The sequence below is a fragment of the Glycine max genome, chromosome 20 (genome assembly GCF_000004515.6).
Source record: "Glycine max cultivar Williams 82 chromosome 20, Glycine_max_v4.0, whole genome shotgun sequence".
Classification (NCBI taxonomy): domain Eukaryota; kingdom Viridiplantae; phylum Streptophyta; class Magnoliopsida; order Fabales; family Fabaceae; genus Glycine; species Glycine max.
This window is the reverse complement of record NC_038256.2, coordinates 44681600-44702702: the sequence shown is the minus strand read 5'-3', so window position 1 is coordinate 44702702 and position 21103 is coordinate 44681600. Positions and strand designations below refer to the sequence as shown.

General features: G+C 27.7%; 1 protein-coding gene across 1 annotated transcript; it reads right to left on the bottom strand.

The window, feature by feature from the left end:
- Nucleotides 1-7100: 7100 nt before the first annotated feature.
- LOC100785983 (3-ketoacyl-CoA synthase 11) lies at nucleotides 7101-9918 on the bottom strand. Its single transcript, XM_003555476.5, has 2 exons — nucleotides 8771-9918; nucleotides 7101-8063 (listed from the first exon to the last, which is right to left on the bottom strand). Exons 1-2 carry the CDS (start codon nucleotides 9539-9541, stop codon nucleotides 7281-7283), a joined length of 1554 nt encoding a protein of 517 aa, XP_003555524.1. The 5' UTR covers nucleotides 9542-9918; the 3' UTR covers nucleotides 7101-7280.
- Between the last annotated feature and the right edge of the window lie 11185 nt (nucleotides 9919-21103).

Below are 21103 nucleotides of genomic sequence, written 5' to 3'. Positions count from 1 at the left end.
AACCCTCTTCCGCTGGAAATGCGGAATTCACTGAGATCGCAATGTGGTAACCGGGATTTTATAGCCTGCCTCACCGTCAATCATCAGACAGAGGAAAATGCAAGAAGGGTCGAAAGAGCCGCATTCTTTTGGGGGTATTTATATAACAACTTTGCACCAAAAATGGCTGAGCATCAGTTATAGCACCAACACTTCCAATGAATCCACACATTCATACATCTTAGTCATTCGAATATGGAGGAGAGAATGCATGGAACGCATGGAAGAGAGGGTTCTCTCTGAGATGCAGAGGCTGTTTGGAGCTTGGGAGAGATTGGTGGAGCAAGACGAGAGTTGCAGCCTCAAGGAAGGAAATTTTATCCCTACACCACTTCCATTCTACAAATTCTATAATCAGATACAACATCGAATGCAAAAAGGCTCTCAATTTCCCTGAATTCATATAATAACTTTTTTTGTTTTGTTTGTCTATTTCCTTTTACATCAACCAAAACGATCCCTCCATTTGATACCACTAGGATAAGAATTTATTTTTGTTTCAGTTTGCCATGTCCTTTTTTCAATTTATTGTCTGTCACCGGATGCTTGAGTCAGGTAATTCCATCAAGTTATGTTTCTCTTTCACTTCACATTAAGCATCATGACAACTATGCTTATTTTCTCAATGTTTTGGATTTTAAAATATCAGCAGCATTTGGATTATGTGCAGATACCATATATTGGAAGTGCTTCTCCCAATTCAACTAATCAACGTGGTATATTTTTTTGTTGAAAGGGTCATGCTATAGTATAATATCTACAACTAGGCATCCTTTTGTGACCCTATTGTTTTATTTTTTTCAATTAATTATTTCATGAACTATTAGGTTATTTTCTTTGTTTCTTTTGATGATTAATCTCTCAGATATTGGATATGATCCATTTGGCTTTTTGTTTCGGTTCTCTTTGTATTTGCAATGAATGTGGGTTACTATTCTCTACTAATATTATCTCATTTTTATCAACCACGTAAATTTCTTATATGAATTTTTTAAAGCCATCAATTTTATGTATTTATGTAGTGTGGAAGAGGCGAAGAAGAAAATATATGCATGCAGTACGACAACTTACATAGGCTTTCAGGCAGTGGTGACAAGAGTTCAAAAAATTTAAAGACATTTCTTTTTTCTTCCTACTTTCAAATTCTATGATCCAGTCAGAGAATAGAAATTGTTAACATGTCTTCCTAGATTATATCCAGTTAACTTCTTTTTTTCTCTTCGTAAGATTAACTCATGCTTTCAGTTTTGAAAAATTTATTAATTATTTCAAAGAAATAAGTATTTTTCATAAATAAATTAGTTTTCCATTTTTTTAAAAGAAATCAGAATTTTCTTAAATTTTAGTATTTAAGGTCGAGAATTTATATTTGGATTGTTACTATAAAAAATAATTTCGGATAATCTGTAATTATATATAGAATAACCTATCTCAAGATCTTTACAAACAGAAGTGTCATATCCTGCATACACTTTTTTTTTTATCTTATTTTTGGTTATACTTCTGTTCTTTTCTTTCATGATAGTTAGCTTTTGCATTTTTTTAGGGACCTAAACATCAACATTCATCCAGTAAAAAACGAAAAAAACATCAACATGCATAATACATGTATGAAACCAGCAGGTATGCACTATTTTTTTTTCTCTATTTCCTTCTTCTGTAAGTTTTTTTTCTCCCTTTTTTTCTCCTTTTTTATGGGATTTCCTTCTTTTCTCTTATTCTTTTTCTTTCCTTCTTTTTCGTTTTACAAATTTTTAAAAATTATTTTTCTTACTTATCGTACCCTTTATTATTTTCATATATACGTGACCATGAAGCAGAGCTAAAACTGTTGCAAACCTTGCTTTGCAGTTTACAAAATTAGTTTAGAATCACTTTTAGTTTCAAAATTAAGAAGTAATATCTAACCAGGATGAGTTTTAAAAATTTTAAAAAAAAATCAGTTTTAAAATTTGGTTTAAAATTTATGCTGCATTTATAAAAAATTTAAATTATTTTCTTTTCCTTTTTTGATAATTTTATATATTTAATAAATTAAATTATTTTGTTTTCTGGTTTTAGTATTTTAAATTTTATGTTTCTTCTTTTTTTTATTTTATTCCTTTTTCCTTATTTTTAAAAAATAAAACAAAATTAATGATATTTGTTTTTTATTTTAAAAAAATATTTTGAATTTTATATTTTTTTAAATTAATTTTTTATCATCAACTTTTTTCTGTCATTCTTTATTATCATAATTTTAGGTCATATTGGAGAGAATATTTTTTTAAAAAAATAAAATTAAGGATATATCTACTATTTTTAAAATTTATGTTTTCACTTTACAATTTTTAAAATTATTATTTAGTTTTACACAAGTTTTTAAAAAATTCCTATCATCACCTTTTTTCCTGATTTTTATGTTTGTGATATTAGTGTATTTTTTTAATCTTAATTATCAAAATTGTATGTATACCTAGGCATTTGTGTGCCTCCTATGTCTATGAGAATTATTATATAAGTTTCTGATTCTAAAATACATGAAAATATTTATTTTTTCTTATTTTTAAATTGTATATGATTATTTTAATCAATGGATGTAGAGGTTGTGTCAAGAACCATTAAGTGATTTTCAGTATCATCATCATAACACTTGACCTATTGTTAATTTTATAAATTGCTTATGAAATTTGTTTCTAATGGTTATGTATATTAAATTTTGCTTCCGCAATTTATTTTTATTTTAAATTTCAACTTTAATATTACAATAATTTATTGTTATTATTATTGTCTAAAGTTTGTTATACAAATTAATGATACATATTTGATTTATTGTTTTATTTATGGGTGTATCACATATAGGCAATTAATTAATATTTTGTGACTAAGTGGGAGAAACTCTATAATAGAAAGAGGAGTAAAGACAGATAAAAAAAAGATTTAATACATCAAGAGAAAAATAAAACGAAAGTTTTTTTTTATAAAAGGTAAATTAAAATGATTTGAAGAAGAAATTAATAACAAAAACTAAAATGTTTGCAATTGATTTATGTTTAAAATAAATTTTAAATGACAAGGACTTTTTAGTACATTTGAGATTTTTAAAAATTTCTCATTTTCTTTATTAGCGAAAAAACGTGATAACAAAATAAAGATGTACATACACAAAAGTTGTTGCGCTCGTATTTCCGCTAGTTATATATAAAGAATCGTATATAAAGGAAATATATCTCTTTCAGTTTTTTAAACAATTTTTTAATTACTTATTTGTTTTAAATAAAATAAGAAGAGTAACAAATACAATTATACTTGATATTTCCATATTCTGAAATTTAAAGCTGTCGTCCATTACCAAAAAGTTAATTAAAAATACCCATTTTTTGAATTTTAAAAATCTGCCAATTTATTAATTAAAACTGTCATTTTGTTTTATTTTGAAAACTTTACCAATTTCTTTTTGTATCAATGTCTACTCAAACTACATTACATACTATCTCTTAAACTGTGGTGTCAACTTACCTATGCCTTTATTTGATTGGAAATATATATTCCTCTTTATGTTTGCAATGAAGGTGGGTTACTATTCTCTACTTATCATGTCATATTTTATCAACCACATAAATTCTTATTTGCCTTAATTACCATTGCTATTGTCTTTGTAAGAAAAAGAGGTATTAACACACAACCTACAAAGTGGTGCCACAAGAATTGTGAAGATGGAACAAGTAGTGCAGACTTTGTTTAAGTCACTACCAACAAAGTTACACTACTATTTGAAGTATTTGTGTGAAAAATTTAAAGATACAAACAAAGCAATAATTATATGGTCATTATAATATCTTGTTAGTTAATGGCATTTGAAGATACTTAATGGCATAAACATCATCTTTTTTTAGTTTTGTATAATCTTAGTTTATTCAATCACGTAAAAATTTTGTATTTTGTATAATTTTTGAATTTTGAAATTTGATTTATATTCTAGATTAATTACAGTCAAATAACCTTTCATTGGTCGGCAGTTTTACAAATATATGTTACTTTAAATTTAATAATATATATATATATATATATATATATATATATATATATATATTTCTCTTTCTAATATTTTTTTTTATATCCCATGTCATTGTAGTAATTGAGGCAGATCGTTATGAAAATTTGAGAACAATAATATCATTTTTTTTAGCAATCCACTCACGACTGTTGTATTTGTTTTATATATCTTAAAATAATTTTTTCTTTTATTTAGTAAAAATTTAATTTAAACTAACTTTTTATCTTAGTTGTGTCAATAGTTTTACTTAGTGTAATCAAACAAAGTTTTACTTAACAATCTCACGGATACATTAACAACTTAAACGCGTCATATTATCACGTTCATTAATTAAGATGACCAAAATTAATTAAGGAATTAAATACATACTTTTTATGTATTTGATGATGAATTAGGAGATATATACAAAATAAGATTTTTCTTAAAATATTTTAAAATCTACAATTATATAGTGGTAATGAACAGGAACTAAAAAAACGACATAGCTGTCTTTTTTTTTTTACTTTACAAGTACAATTAATATTAAAAAAATCATTAAAAAATATAAACATATTAAATTTAGGATAATAGAAACAGACAATCTGTTCTACTAGTTATTATAACATGTATTCAAAGTTCCAAACATATTTAAAGGAATAAATATATTAACAAGAGGATTTAATTCGGTAGAATAGTATGTGTCAATTGTTATAAATATATGGCACTTGAGTTCCATTATTACGAATAATTTTTTTAAAGGTAATGTTTCATTAATTTTTTTTAGATTATGTTTCACAAGTTATTTTAGATAGTTTTTAATTTTTGTACTTGTTAAAATTTTTTGTTTAACTATATAGTAAACAAATTTTTATTACTTTTTAACATTTTTTAAGATGTTATGTGAAGTAAATACTTTTAAAACATTAGTTTCTAATTTTTATTTTTTTATATTTTAAATATTTATTAAATTTCCTTATTATTCTAATCAAATAAAATAAGGTTTTATTATTTAATTGTATTTTTACGCATTCACATTATACTTCACTAAATTGACAATGATAAATGTTAAATTTATTTTATTTTTCTATTATTTTTTAAATAATTTTATGTTAGACGATCTATTTTAACCATTACACTAATAAAAATATAAAATCTACTTAAGTATATTTTTATTTTAAAATTGATAAAAAAATACTTTATGATATAGTATAAGACTAATAGTGAAATACATAATATGAAAAAATAAAATAATTGAAACTAAAAATTTAATTAAAATAATTTCTCTATAAATTAATAATTATAAGAGATTAAAATTAATAAAAATCAGAAATTATAACACCTCAAATATATTTGTAACTATAAAAAAATTAAAATTTATATAAAAAATCATGTAAATAAGTTCATGTCTTGTTATTTTATATTTTTTAGCTTTATCAACATATAGTTTTACAAAACACTTATTCTATCTGTTCTCATTAATAATAATAAAAAACCTATTTTTTCTTGTTCTAAATTTTAATTATTTTTATCTTATTTAATGAGACTATATTTAAAATAATCTTTATTTAATAGAAAGTTTATGTTTAATTAATTTAGAGAAAAAAAGTTTTTTTTATTTGAGATTAACCCAATTAAATGAAATTAATTAATTTCTTCAATAAGCTAGCTTAATTAATAGGTTTTGATTATCATCTAACTTTTCAGTTTCCCCAACTCTCACCTAGTTTTTACTGAACATTACCAAGGTGAAATCCTTTGAGAAATTAATTCAAACATTGTGAAGAACTTTTAAAAAAATCAAATACTTTAATTTTATATATAATAATCTGTAGCCGTTTAAAAAAATAGGTAAAGAATTTTTTAGACAAAAATAAAAATTATTCTTTTTTCTCTCTGTGCTGGTTTGGGCTCAAGAAAAATAAAATTCAAATTAAATCAAATTTGATTGGGTCTATTTAGTTGAGATTTGCAAACTTTTCTAAAAAAATCTAAAATAAATCAACCCGGTCAAAAATTTGATTGTTGTTTAATTTTGATGAAAATTTATACATATAATTAACAAAATATATAATTATAATTTAATAGTTACATTGATTAAATTTATATTTTGTATAGAATTATTATAATGTAATTTGTAATAGTTTGTGAAAATTACATGCATCACTATAATATAATCAAATTATACCTTTGTTCAAGTTCTCTAAATAAAAATGCATTTGCAGTAAAAAAAAAAATACATATGCATGTATCATCAGTTTGATTATTTAATTTAAAGAAAGTTGTGTCAAAAATTAATTTCTTCAAAGAACATGAAACCCTTTTTTTTAACACATGTAAAATTATAGCCAGTAAAATCTTTTTTTTTATGACCACATGCATTTTTTTATTCAAAACAATCATATTCGAGTCACATAAAATATGAAAGCTCTTTATTATTTAAGACAATTTCATTCAAGGACTTGAACTTGAGATTAAATTAACATTATTATTTTAATTAATTAACCAGATTAATATTATTCCTATTTCTATTAATTTTTTAGTTGGATAAATTAATTGTTTGGGATTAAACTGATTACTTTTTTTATCTTTGTTTTGATTAAAAAGTTAGAGAAAGCTAACAATTGTCCGAATTTAGAGGCTAAGACACATAATGAAATTACAAAAAAAGGATTTTATGAAAAAAATGTGATAAATATGCCTTCATTGGTATAATTTATGATTAATGCATCGCTAATGTAATTTAAGTAAAAAAATATTTATTAATTTCTTAATATAAGACCATTAAAAAAAATCCTATCTACCAGTTTTGAGCTCTCAACGAATGTTGTGTCCTAATTAAGTGTCAGATCTTAGATGCTCAACATTAATTATTCATCTAATCGATCAATTTATCCAACAATGTCACTGTACTACTACAGCCCCTCAGCTCGATAAGCAATAACTCTCCATACGTTTTTCTTTGTCCAATACAGCCCCTTAGCTCCATAGGCAACTTAAAAAATCAAATTTCATGAACCTTTGAAATGTCAAGTACTAATACATTTTATGAAAAATCGTGTAATAAATGTTCTCATTGGACAATAATTGTATGCACACTCTTACAACTTGAACACACTAGCAGAAGATCAAATCAGCTGGGAGTAATCTTCCTCTTCTAAATTTTGCACACCTCCTAAGATTAACCATGAAAACCTCAATTAAATTTCCTAATGCAAGAGGTTTTAACTTAGGAACCAATGGTTGCCACTTTGGGCACATGAACAGGAAACTCGTGAATCTCATCCATCCAAGGATTTTTCTCCTTTGCTGGATTAATGGTCCTCAATGCACGCCACACAGCACTGTTGCACTTGAACCCTGAACCAAATGCAATCTGCCAAGTCCTGTCACCCTTTCTGATCCTTCCTTTAGCTTCAGTGTAGGCCAATTCATACCACAAGGAACTGCTAGAAGTATTGCCGAACCTGTTTAGTGTCATTCTTGAAGGCTCCATGTGCCAATCAGAGAGCTCTAGATTCTTCTCCAACTCATCCAACACTGCTCTTCCTCCAGCATGGATGCAAAAGTGCTCAAAAGCTAGCTTAAAGTCAGGGATGTATGGCTTTATTTTCATCTTAAACACTTTTCTAGCCACCAAAGTTGCAAAAAAAAGAAGCTGCTCTGACATGGGAAGGACTAATGGGCCAAGTGTTGTGATGTTGGTCTTGAGGGCTTCTCCTGCAACAGCCATTAAGTCCTTTGAGAGTGCCACACCAATTGTTTTCTTCTCATCTTCTTCTTGGAAGACACAACCATATGATTTGTCATCTGCACCCTTGTGAGTACGAACTGTATGGATCAGTTGGTATTTGGCTCTTCTGCGATCAGAAGACTTGTTGGAGAGGAGGACTGCAGCTCCACCCATTCTGAATAGACAATTTGAGACTAGCATTGATCTGTTGTTGCCAAAATACCAGTTGAGAGTGATGTTCTCCATGCTCACCACTAAGGCATAAGAGTTTGGATGAACCTGTATGTATAAATTATCATAAAAAAAAAGTTAATAGCTAGCCCTTAAAATTTTGCTATAGAGCAATCCTGAGATAATCACTAAAATTGACTAATATGTCCAAAACTATCAATAAATTAAATTTCTTTTGATCCAGTCACTATTATTATAAATGTCATAGACAACAGGATCCTTAAGTATAGATGGTAAGATCATTTATAACTTTCAATTTAATGATACGGTGTTTTAACTTGAAAGCTTCCTTTCCCCCAATTGTACAAGTGAACAACTGTTTGTTAAAGCATACGTAAACACATCCACGAAAGGTCCATTTCATTTGGATACTGTCGCTCGTGTACCGTATTAAATAGGGTGGCAAAATCGCTAACCTAACAAAACTGCCACCAATATTGACGAAGAACATGACCAACTGGACATGTGGACAGCTGGGGCAGAAAATTGCCACAAGAAACATTTATGCATGTGGCCCCACCTGATGTTTATATTGAACATCCTATTACATGAATAATGAACTCCTTTTGACTTTTAATTTTGGATGGCCACATGAAGATATATATATAGACCATAGAGTCATGCATTCTAGACAGTTACAACTTAAAATAGATATGAAGTGAGAGCTAAATGATCATGAGCATAACCGGTAGTATTATGACTTGAGAAGAAATGACTAAATTTTTTGAAAGAAATTAAAGAAGTGCAAAACAAACCTGGAGGAGCTGTTTGGCAAGGTCTATAGAGATTAGTCCAGCACTGCAACCCATGCCACCAAGATTATAACTTTGGATATTCCCTCTTAGCTTGTAGTGGTTCACAATCATTGCAGAGAGAGAAGGTGTGGGATTGAACAAGCTGCAATTCACTACCAAAATCCCAATATCCTTAGCCTTGACCCCAGTTTTCTCCAGAAGCTGGTCAATGGCTCCAAACATCACTTGCTCAGCTTCTTTCCTTGCTTCAGCCATACAAGGGTTTGAAGGGACACTCAATATTGCTGGGGGCAAGTAAGTCTTTTGCCCCAAACCAGACCTCTCAAGTATCTTCTTCTGAAAGGCCAAGTTCTCCTCTGAAAACACACCAGTTTCCACAGACCTGTTCATGAAAATCTCCCTCGTGCAAGTGCACTCTGGCTCTGGCTTGTAACACGCAAAATCCACCAAGTAAACACCCCTTGGACGGCTCATAAAGTAAAAGGTGACAAGGAATACTATAAGACTGGAACATAGAGTCACTGAGAGGAGATTGAACTTGAGATTTTCCCATAGCTGAACAACATCTTGGTAAGAGATTGTTGATAGATAAGCAGAAGCTACACCAAGAAGGGGTATGAGCAAAAGGTACATAGCATTGGAGATCAAGTAGTGGTAACCAAGCTTCACATACTTAAGTCTCACAGACAAGAGAAAGTTTGGAAGTTTCCTTCTTTCTTGTGAAGAAGCTTCAACAGAAACGGTTCCTGAACCCGGGGTTTGATCTGCCATGATATCTGTGGAGGAAGAGGAACTCTTTGAAACTACTTTTGAGGGGACCCAAAAAGGAAGAAAACAAGGAATGCAACTGCTCAAAATTATCAAAAGACTGGTTTTGGGTTTTATTTCTCAAAGGGAAAGCTTTTTTGGTAAAGTGAAACAACTTTGGAAGAGAGAGTATGTTAGGCTAATAAGAATGTGTGGGAATTTGAAGAAGATCCAATGGGTTGCAAAATAATGAAAGATGGCAGGGTTTTAAAGGGTGAGAGGAGGAGGAGGGGGAGGATAGTCGATACAACTACCCCAACGAACTTTTAATTGTTACATGCGGGGGCATTGAATAAGCCAAGCCAACTGGGTTTACTCGTGTGTGTTTTTTGACCTTCTTTCCTTCTTATTGCTGCTTTGCCACTTTGTGTTTTTTGAAAGTTTATTCTCATATGATATGGAGTAGTAAGACATTCTCTTGTATACTCTCTTATTTATACATTTTTTTTAATTGATTAAAATTTATTCAAAATAATAAATATTTTTTGAATTGCGTATCATATTTAATAATTATTTTTTTGTGATTTTATGATTTTTAATAAATTTTAATTAAATAAAAAAATATTTAAAAGAATGTGTTATTAATTTTCCTCTGGTCATATTTCTCATTTCTCATTCCTCATTCATTTATATATAGACACGTACGAGTACAGCACTGCCATGCGTGTTAATTAGATCGGTAAACAGTCCACAAGTTTGGGTCAAAATCACACGTTATTGATTGGTGAACTAAAAATAGATGCTGATTACACGTTTCCTTTCTGTTTAGTAGTAAATTCTTCCTCCTCCTTTTCACTTGGTTTCTTTTTGAAAGGAAAGTCTCCGTCCCATACGCCAGAATAAAAAAAAAGTTTCACACTTATAAACAATCAGCCACCCTCCATATAAGGTTTAATAATAATTTTGTTGTCAAGATTACCACTTTAAAATGATGAAAAAATGCTCACAAAAAATGAATTATATTGTGCAATTAAAGAGGTAAATATTAGAAAGATTTATATTAATTTACCATGAACAATCATATAAGTGAACTTGACATTACATCTTAACCCACAATCTTAAGGTTTATATTTATGAATCTTCTCATCGCTTATATGGTGTTCAATTTTTTTTATATTTTAATTCGATGTGAGACTTTATCTCACAATTGTACTTCAACGATCTTTCCCTCAAATGTGAGTTTCTTCTACATAGTAGTTTCCCCTTCGAGCAGAAGTCATTATCATTCACAAGTATTTCATGGTGGTCATTAAAGTCCACATGTTCTAGATACTTGCACCACTCCTTCACCCACGGGACACTCCGCTTGGACTCACTACCAAGAAGACTTTCAATACAAGGGATCCCAAACCTAGATCCATCATCACCATCGTACTTGTCTGAGTCAATCATCTGGTCGAATCATCGGCTTTGATAACAATTCTTGTGCAACCGAGGGGGTAAATACTAGGAAAATTTATACTAATAGATCATGAGCAATCATATAAATGAACCTAACACTATACTTTAACCAAAAACCTTAAGATTCAAGTTTATAGATCTTCTCCTTGCTTATATGGTATTCAATGTTTTACCATTTTAAAAAAATCATATTAATGGGTGTTATTATTTGTCAATGAAATACTACAACTTTTATTCTAAATTTGTCACAAGTAAATTACCTCAATTTATTGTTTTTATCTTATAAAAAAATGTAATGTTTTTTAGTATTGTGTTATTAATTTTTCAACCACCCTTCGGAATCATCCATTATTTATAAGTAATGCGTTTATGAAGAGTGATGATATTTTGGCAAAATTATTTCAATAAATATTTTGTTTATTGTTATTCTTAATGTGTTTGAAAAAAAAAATCTTAAACATTAGTAGAATAGAGAGACTAGTTGACCTCAAGGGGTTGGTCTAGTGGAGCAAGATAGAATCTCATATTTAATCAATTGCAGGCTCAAATTTTCACTTGTGTGAGGTGAGATAAATATAAATATCTAAGTAAGTGTTCTTTGAACTAATAGACTTTCTCTGATTTAGACTGGGTGTCATTCTTTTTTTCCTAAATTTTCACTACCAAAAAAAATAAAAATGGAGAGACTAATTAAAAGGTTGGGAAAATCAAGAATTTTAGTTTTGTAATTATTTACTTGAATTCGAGACCAAGATAGAAAAATCTTGCATTAGTTGTGTAGGCGTCTAGCAATAAAATTCATGTATTCTAATTTTTAATAGTATATGAATATATTGTTAAAAAGTGTTTGCAATTGAAATAACTTTAAAAATAAAAATTAAATGGGATAAAATTTCATTACAAAGATTACTCAATGACGGGATTTCAAAATAGTCAGTGGTTGAAACGTTGAATCTGATTGTGCAAAACTTAAACTGTGGAAGTGAATTTGATTATTTAAAGAGAAATTAAAGCTAGAGATTATATAAGAGTGCCACGTTTCTGTTTTATTAATACATTTAAAGCCAACTAAATTTGGAATTGCACATATTTTGGGGACAAACTAGTTCAATGGTTCTGGATGTTTGCTAGAGTTTGCCCTAATCACTGTACTTAATTTATTCAATTCGATTATTGCCATTTACTATATCCACAAGTAGGCTTCCTTTGTGTCCTCAAAAAAAAAAAAAATGTAGGCTTCCTGTTTGTCTTTAAAATTAGAAGGTAACATCATTCAAGTGCCAATGACAATAACATCACTTATATAGTTCTATTTAATGATCTCAATAGTCAGCTTCCTGATTGTAGTACTCTAAAAATCTAATCAATCAACTTAATTACTGCTTTGTTGAGTTAGCATCAACTTAATACGATATCATATTACTACTATCATTCATTGTTGTTTTCAAGCTTTCATTCTGAATTAAGAGTATTGACTACTTTGGCACATTTAATTTGTAGATATATTAAGTGCTCAGCCAACTACTGCTTTGAAAATAGAGTAATTGGCTAATTTGGCACACTCAGTACAAAACGTTCATATTATGTTTCACTGTTAAGTGTGTCCGATAAGCCAATTTTTGCAGTGCTAATTATCTTTAGTGTATCATGTAAACAGAAATTGTTAGTCTATGATAAATGAAAGATAATATTAACTGGCATGGCATCATACACTGGTCATTTTTTAAAAGGCAGAAAAATTAAATAGAGTACCAGGGATCGATACTTTAGTCCATTGACAACATTGATCATTGATATTAATTTAAAGGTAAGAATTGGAGATCATATTTTATCATAAATAATACAATTTTTTAAATATCTCTTGTGTCTATAATATAAAATGACAAGAAAAATATATGTAAATCTTAAGAGTCAAACATGAAGAATGAAATAAAGAAATATACATGGTGTTTGTTATATTTATGATCAAGCGAGAGTATCAATCAACTTTAAAAAAAAAATATGATTTTAATCAAACTTATACTTTTATAGATGAATTTAATCCTTAAATATTTATAAAGAAATATGGATTTAACCTATCTCTTTAAGAATTTATCATATTTTAAAAAGTTTAAGAAAGATTATATTTTTTGAAGTAGATATGTGATATGTGTCTTTATTGTATATCTATGATGTTTGTGAATGCGTCAGCGGAACTTGAGGGTGAAAAATAGTAACAATAATAGCGACAAGCGTGAGAGGTAGGTCCCACACACCGTCTGAACGAGTTGACTCTTTGAGAGTCACCGCTTACGCGCGCGGGGGCTATTGATTTTGATTTGTGTTGTGTTTGTAAGTTAATGGCACTTTGCGGTTTTAGGACAGCTTCATCCAACATAACTATTTACTCTCTTAAATGCTCAAACTTCCCACCAAACAAGTCCCAATTGTCATGTTGCGCCATGTGAACCACACTTTCCTTTCTACCCGCTGGCAAACATTTAAAATTTGCACAAGTAAATAGGCAATTTTGGGCATAAGATTATTCGGTGCTTCCATTGGGAGTTAGCAATGGTAGACGGGAAAATATGCCTCACACGAAACAACCTACTATCTTTATCTATGTCTAGTGCTAGTGGTAATCTAACTGCATTCTGGTTTGGTCGATTTTTAATTAAAGCTCTTAGGAGCAATTTATAACAATTTAATATGCTTGTGTAGCTAAATCGGTTATTGACATTTTCCAAGCATCACATGTTTGTTTTTTCGGTGAAAGTGAGTGAAGCCCTTCTTCATTTCTTCCTCATGGTCTTGCTTTCCTTCTTGATGCATCCAATCCTTTTTATTAAGGTTGAAGCAATCATTGACGGAAACATTTTATATATTTTAAAATCATACTTTCTTTTAGGTTTTGGGCTGACTTTTTTAAGATGAATATCTCTAGATCGAAATCTTTAAATTTGATCTCTTTAGACTAATTGTATGTTTGAATTGGTAGTGGGTTGAACTTACCATGATTTTTTGAAGCAACAAATAGTGTAGTCTATAACTAAATACCCCTATAAATGATATGCATTTTTCAACATGTAAAAACTAAAGTGTCAAGTGTCAACCAACAATGCTACAAATGGACGTTCCTCCTATGATATAGGGTTAGTTCTCATCTCTCCTACAATACATAGAAGTAACTCCAAATAATAAGGAATTATTCACCAATTTAAGTTGAGTATTAATATACCTTTAGGAACCCTAGCAGGCACAACATACTTTTGAATGTTTTGGTTATAGATCATCTTTAGTCTTGTTCTCCAGTTAAAGTGACCTATGACCGGAACAAAAATATATTTAAAAAATATGAATTAAGTATGAATTTTATAAATTTGTGTTTCAGACTCGTTACCTGATGTGAACCTCATCAAGAATGAAGTGTAATCTTGTCATCAGTATGCAACAACAATTGAGAATATCAAGAACTTTGTGAAGGAGGACTGGAGTCTGAATTTTACCACTCCTTACGGGAGAATCGATGTGCAGAATTTCTCGCCAAGATAGGACCTAATTCGGGATCTTGGTTTATGGAGTTGAAGTTTCCTCCAAATAATTTACAAGAGTTGTTATTAGATGATCTTGTGCTTCAGCCCGTCCCTGGATTATAATCTTTTTTTTTCCTTCCTTTGAAAAAAAAAAAGTCTAATAGAAAGTTTACAACATTTTAAGTTTAAAAATGCACCTGCCAATCAAAAGAATTTCAATCAAGTGAAGTTATATAAGCGTTTCTCTTCTTTTTTAATAAATTGTTTCAAATATAGGGAAAATAAGTTCAACATTATTATTCAGTACTTTTTGTCACTCATATCGAAATTGATTAATTGAAAGAAAGCTTTTTCTTTTAATCTTATCTTGTTCATTTATTGCTACTATAATAAAAAAAATTCTCTACAAATAAAAATAAATTATATATATATATATATATATATATATATATATATATATATATATATATATATATATATATATATATATATTAAACAGATGCCTTGAGCTTAATTGTATTTATTGGTAGAAATAGAATAACTTACTCGTCGGGAGTCTATGGTTACGCTGATAGTAGTATTAAGTTTACACGATCGATCAAAATTATGTAAAAATAATTTAATGTTTTTTTAAAAGTGTATTTGGTTTTAAACATCAAATTTAAACTTAACGAGGTAATCCACATAAGTAAATTGGGTTAATTGTATTTTTTATTTTTTTTTTAATTTTACTTTTACTCTCTAAATTTTTTTTAGTATCTTCGATTCTTACCATTTTCCTCTATTAATAGTTTTAATCCATTACTATCGAGCAACAAAACTAATTAATAATGTAAAAATTATATTGACAACCGCTTGTGAGATCATAAAAAAGTTTCAGAGCATAATTATGTGTAATTTTTTTATAAATTATATTTTTAATCTTTCGACAAAATGCTGAAAAAAATTGCTTAGGAAAATAAAAGGGAAATTTATAAAACGTTTAAAAACAAAAACATACTAATTTACCCAATTAAATATAAATATAAATAATATTATTATTACATAAGCTTTTCATAATAATGAGATCATTATTATGTTTAAATGGTAATATAATACTTTGAAATTATATATTTATCCATCTATTTATTTAAAGCTTTAAGCTCCCAAAATAAAATTTATCTATTTAAAAAGTTTTAATGCATATTAAGTTTTTAATTAAACTTTTGGGTTACGAAAGACATTTAAAAAAGTTTAGTCATGCTTTAATAAAAAGACTTAGAAAAATACTACAAATATATTTTCTAACACACTCTTTTAAATATATTTTCTCTCATTAATTAAAATTTATTAAAAATATCAAATTTTAGTAGGTTTCACATCATTTTGATGTTTTTATCTTCTGATTTTATATTTTTTTAAATAAATTTTAATCAATACAAAAAAGTGTGTTAGGAAGATTATATTAAATACAGTTCATGAAATATGTATTATTTAGACATTATAAACTGTATTTTAGTCTAACCTATTTTTACTTAATTCTACTTTCATTTCTTATACTTTAGTTTATATGTGATTTTGATTGTCCTTCTTTTAATGTCTTTCATTTAATTTTCTTAATTTATCATTTTTTAAGAGAAAATCTTTCACCTAAAATTTATTCAATAACTAATAGAAATATAAAACAAGTCTGATGTAGCATTGATATATATATGAATTAATATATATATATATATATATATATATATTATTTAAATAGAAAATAAGAAAAGCAAAAAAGTGACTTATAAAACGTACTTATGTTCATGTAAATATATGTTTTTCCTTTATCAACTTATACAAAAATAGTGACACGCTGCAGTTTTAATACATTTTCGTTAATTATTAAATAATATTTATAGTAAAAGATTTGTTTTAAAAAAAACTATTAATAGTTAAAATCGGAATATTTAAATTAAGTGCACATGAACATGTATGGTGAGAGTAAGATTACCGTCACTAATAGCACCTAGGTGGAATTTGGCTCAAAAAAAAGTTTTTTTATGCTCAGAAATCATAATTTCTAAGAGTTATGGTTTTTAAAAATGATTAAATAATTTAATAAAACAACTTGGTTCCACAAAAAATGGTGACAAAATGACCTCACTTTTAAGGACACGTTAACACATCGTTACGAATTTAATGAATTGGTAAAATATGCAAAATTTGAAAAATAATATATAAAAAATGTGGGGGGAAATTGATGATAAAATTTATGAAATAATCATAATTAGGTGGTAAATATGCAATTAAGTCAATAATTTAGTTGTATCCTTTTCTTAAAAAGACTGATGTGAAATTTTATATAATAACAAAAAAAATTTTAAAAGTACCAGCAAATATATATTATTAACTGTTTTTTTCGAGGTTTATGTAAAAAACATTTTTTAGTGAGTTACCAACATTTCTTTAAAAAAATTGCTATTGGCCACATCAAGATTGCTCTTATCTCTTACCACCATTCAAAAATTTCAAATTTACCTTTTCTCACAATGCATAATGGAAACATGATTTCGCTGTATTAAGAGAGTGTGAAAAACGTTATATAACTAAATTGAGATTTCGTTGTGCAATATACAATAAAATCGTGATTCCATTGTATTTTTTCGCATCCCCACTAATACAGTAGAATCATGATTTCGCTGTGTTACGTAAGGGACAAATTTATAACACAACGAAATCATAATTCTGTTGTGTAATAAAAAATTTAACACATTATAATCTTAATTTCATTATGTTACTAAAAATCCGAAAAAATGGAATCATGATTCTATTGTGTAAAATGCACAATGAAATCAGGATTCTATTATGTTTACAAACATGAAAAAAAATACCTTCACTGACGGAGACCTGCGTGAGTGAAGAGAGGAGCATAGGAAAGGGTAATAGAAATGATCGAAGAAAGGGGAAGAGAAAAGAATGGTGGGGTGAGAAAGGGAAGTATCAAATATTGTAAAGGGTATTTTGATCTTTTCTCTTGACTGATAGGGGCCGAGAGTAATTTTGTAGGAATTAATAGTAGTTCCCAAATGATAGTTCATAGTAAACCCAACATATAAGATAGCCCAGTGCCAATCGTACGGCAACACGACAAATCCAAACACCAGCTTCCATGGTCCATTTTATTTTAAAAAGTTTATTTACGCTTCACTAGCCCAACCAGTTTCTGCCCAATAATATATCATACACCAAGCTCTAAAGTATTTGTTTGATTTTTATAGGTGTAGAAATTTGTTGTTTTTATTCTATTTCGCTGCTCTTTTAATTTCGTTGGGTCAATTTTTTTAATCAAAATTTAAAGTTATGCTACGACAAATTGAGGAGAATAATTCCAAATAGGTTGGCATCAAACTCATCAACAACCAAAAATCTTATTTTGGCGATAAAAGTTAGATGTATCTTTCATAAAAAAGAAAAAAAATGATAAATGGGTACAAATGTTTCAACAACAACAAAAAAACAAGGATATCACTTGAAGGAATTTTATAATCCACTTTATGTTAGCACTAATCAAAGTATATATTTCTTTCATTCCTTTTAAGTATCTATTTTTTTGGATAAATTTTGTTTAAGATAATATTAATTATTTTTTTGTTACTTAGATTCTTATTTTCCACCAAATTTTTAACTAATTTACATATTTATTATGAAAGTAAAAATAAAAAAATACTAGCTAATATGTATTTATTGTTGAGTAAAAATGGAAGAATAAAAAAAACATCATACCTGTTTTATGAAGAAAAATATTATATTTTTAATTTTTATGCAAAACCTTAAAAGACTAGAAAAGAATAGAAAGGTACCACTTGATTTCTCAAATGTTCCTTCTGTAATTTATTGCTCGTCTTATCCTCCAATGTCCATAGTTAAGCTAAATAATTGTATTAGTGTGAGCAGTGAGAAGTGACATGAGAGGTGACGGTGACATAATATCTATTACTCTCATTCTAGTGGACATTGCCATCAAATAACATCTTAGTGGTCGAACTTTACGAGAACGTCAAATAATTCCAACCATCAAAGCGACATCACCCTTCACATTTACGTTCTTTTTTTAATCCAGCATAGCAAAAAGAAATCACTTTCTTAAATCAAGATATTTTCGCCTTGTTGACGTGATCATTGCTTGAAAAATCATCCCTTTCGATATGGAAGGAAACAATTCACCATGTAAAAAAAAAAAAAAAAAAAAATATATATATATATATATATATATATATATATATATATATATATATATATATATATAATTCATGCATGAAAAGAATCATAAAATTAGTTTACACATGTTGTTTATCATCAAATTCATTATTTATAGATTTTATTAGGATTATATAATTTTTTCGTAAATCTACATGCATGCAATATTTAGCAATTCTTAATTTTTGCAGGTTTCAAATAATGTATAACATTATTTTTCTATGTTTCTTTCCCATCTTATTAGAAGGAACCCAACTTTAATTTTAAGCTTATTAATTTAAAGATGTTATTATTTTATATATCACAATAAACTCTCCCAATCCATTTAGTAATATTAAACGACTAAAAATTGTAAAAATAAAAAAGTGAAACATTAGGTAGATATATCTTTTAGTATCTGGTGAAATAAGCGGATCATTATTATTAATTTTAGGGCAAATAGGACGAGAGTGGTAGAGCATGCAGAAAGATATATTTAAAAAGAAAACTTCATTAGTGAAGTAAATGAAATGGATGTTTTGGTAGAGTAGCCTCAACTGAAACACATAGTGGAAATTTGAGTGTGGAGATAATAGAACATGCTTGCATGTCTTTTTCTCATTCAGATTAATTTGAACCAGGAAATAAAAATACGGTACATTAGATACAATCAATGCTTAAAATAATTGGAGATCGTCTTCTCCGTTGTTCTGCCGGTGCCGTTGACAAACCTTCCCCCACCGCCCGGATCAACTATATATGCTAATAGTTCTATGTACATATCATTGTCTGTTGCATTGGGTAGCAGGAATGGAGTACTTGTATATCTTTTTGTAACTTTCGTGCTAGGTTCTCTGAACTAGACAATATTTTAGTTAAGCTTTCTTCAAACTTTTTTTTTTTTTTTACTTTAGTTTTAATTTAAATGTTATACAAAATTAAATAATAATAATATTTGGACAATAAAATGTACTTTTAAGTCTTTATTTTTTCAAGAACTAATATGATCAATAAATTGGAGACACTAATGAGGATTTTTTTTATAGCTCAATATTAATTATTAGTTTGTTAATTTTTTATAACGAAATAAATAGAAATTTATCATTTATTCTTTTCAATCATCAAGTCAATCTTATAACTCAACATCAATAAAGAAGTGTTTGAGTGGATAATAATTTTCTCATATCTATTATCATTGATACATTGACAACTATTTTATAAAGATATCCATGAACTAACAAGGTTCAACATAATTGATAGATGAGTGAGTTATTTAAACATGTCACAAGAATTTGATTATTTAATCATATGCATATAAAAAAGATTTTGTTCCAATAAACAAAACTTATCTTGGTAATCTCTATGCATAGAGTTAGTCTCATGATGTCTATCTTACTTTCAGAAAAGAAAAAAAAGATATCCATGAATATAAGAGAATATTTATAAATTTACAAACTATAAAAAATAAGTATCATATAATATTATATAACACCACATATAAATCATTAGTATAGAAATTAGATTCGAATCCTTTTAAGCTAGATATCGAATTTAAGTCTTTTGAATAAAAAATTGTGATTGAAAAGAAAAAATTCAAGGTTAATCATATATTTTAATAAAGATTAATGATTAATAAAATTAACATACATTCTCTTATTCACACTAATACATACTATGTTCAAAATATAATGTCACACAAGGGAAAAATTGAAAAGTATAAATTTTAATTGTTTTTTAAAATTAAAACTAATTACCAGGATCTTCACAATTAATTTAAAAAGGATTTAAAATAAAATGATTTTAAAATGAAATTTTTATAGTAATTAACAAGATTTTTTTTTACTGGTTTGACAAGGTGTCTTTTTTGAGAAGGACGAGATGTCTTAAAAACCCTTAAATAATTAAAATTAGAAAATATTTACAACGTGTAACATTTAATCTTGTCAGTGTACCTTTTCATAGAAAATTATTGATTGATTATACGACCCGTGTCTTTGAAACACTTAATGTTAATCATTAACTTGCCTCTTTTTTTTTTTTTTTTAAGGGCGAACAAGCTTTACATTGAAGATAACGTGTACTCTACTTTAATATATAAGAATGGAACCAAAATGATTTAGAGAGAAACAATTAATTTTACTGGAAAAAATAAAAATAAAAAACAACTCGAGAGTATAAACAATTAAATTTGAAAAAACACAATAGAAAAAAAGATTAAGAGATAACTATTTCGAGAGTATAAATGAATGGCATAATACTAAATTATAATTTTAGTCACTTATAATTTTAAATTTGTGATTTTTTCTCTTTATTTATAAATTAAGACATTTAATCCTTTAATTTTTCAGGATAATTATTTTTGGTATTTCCATCGGTTAATCATTAGAGATCTTACAAGAAATTTAACTCATGCCCT

Bases quoted from the DNA above. Each gene is read 5' to 3' on its own strand.
- LOC100785983 (XM_003555476.5), bottom strand. From the start codon at position 9,541: ATGGCAGATCAAACCCCGGGTTCAGGAACCGTTTCTGTTGAAGCTTCT. The intron at 8,064-8,770 runs GTTTGTTTTGCA...TTATACATACAG, and splicing joins TTGCCAAACAGCTCCTCCAG to GTTCATCCAAACTCTTATGC.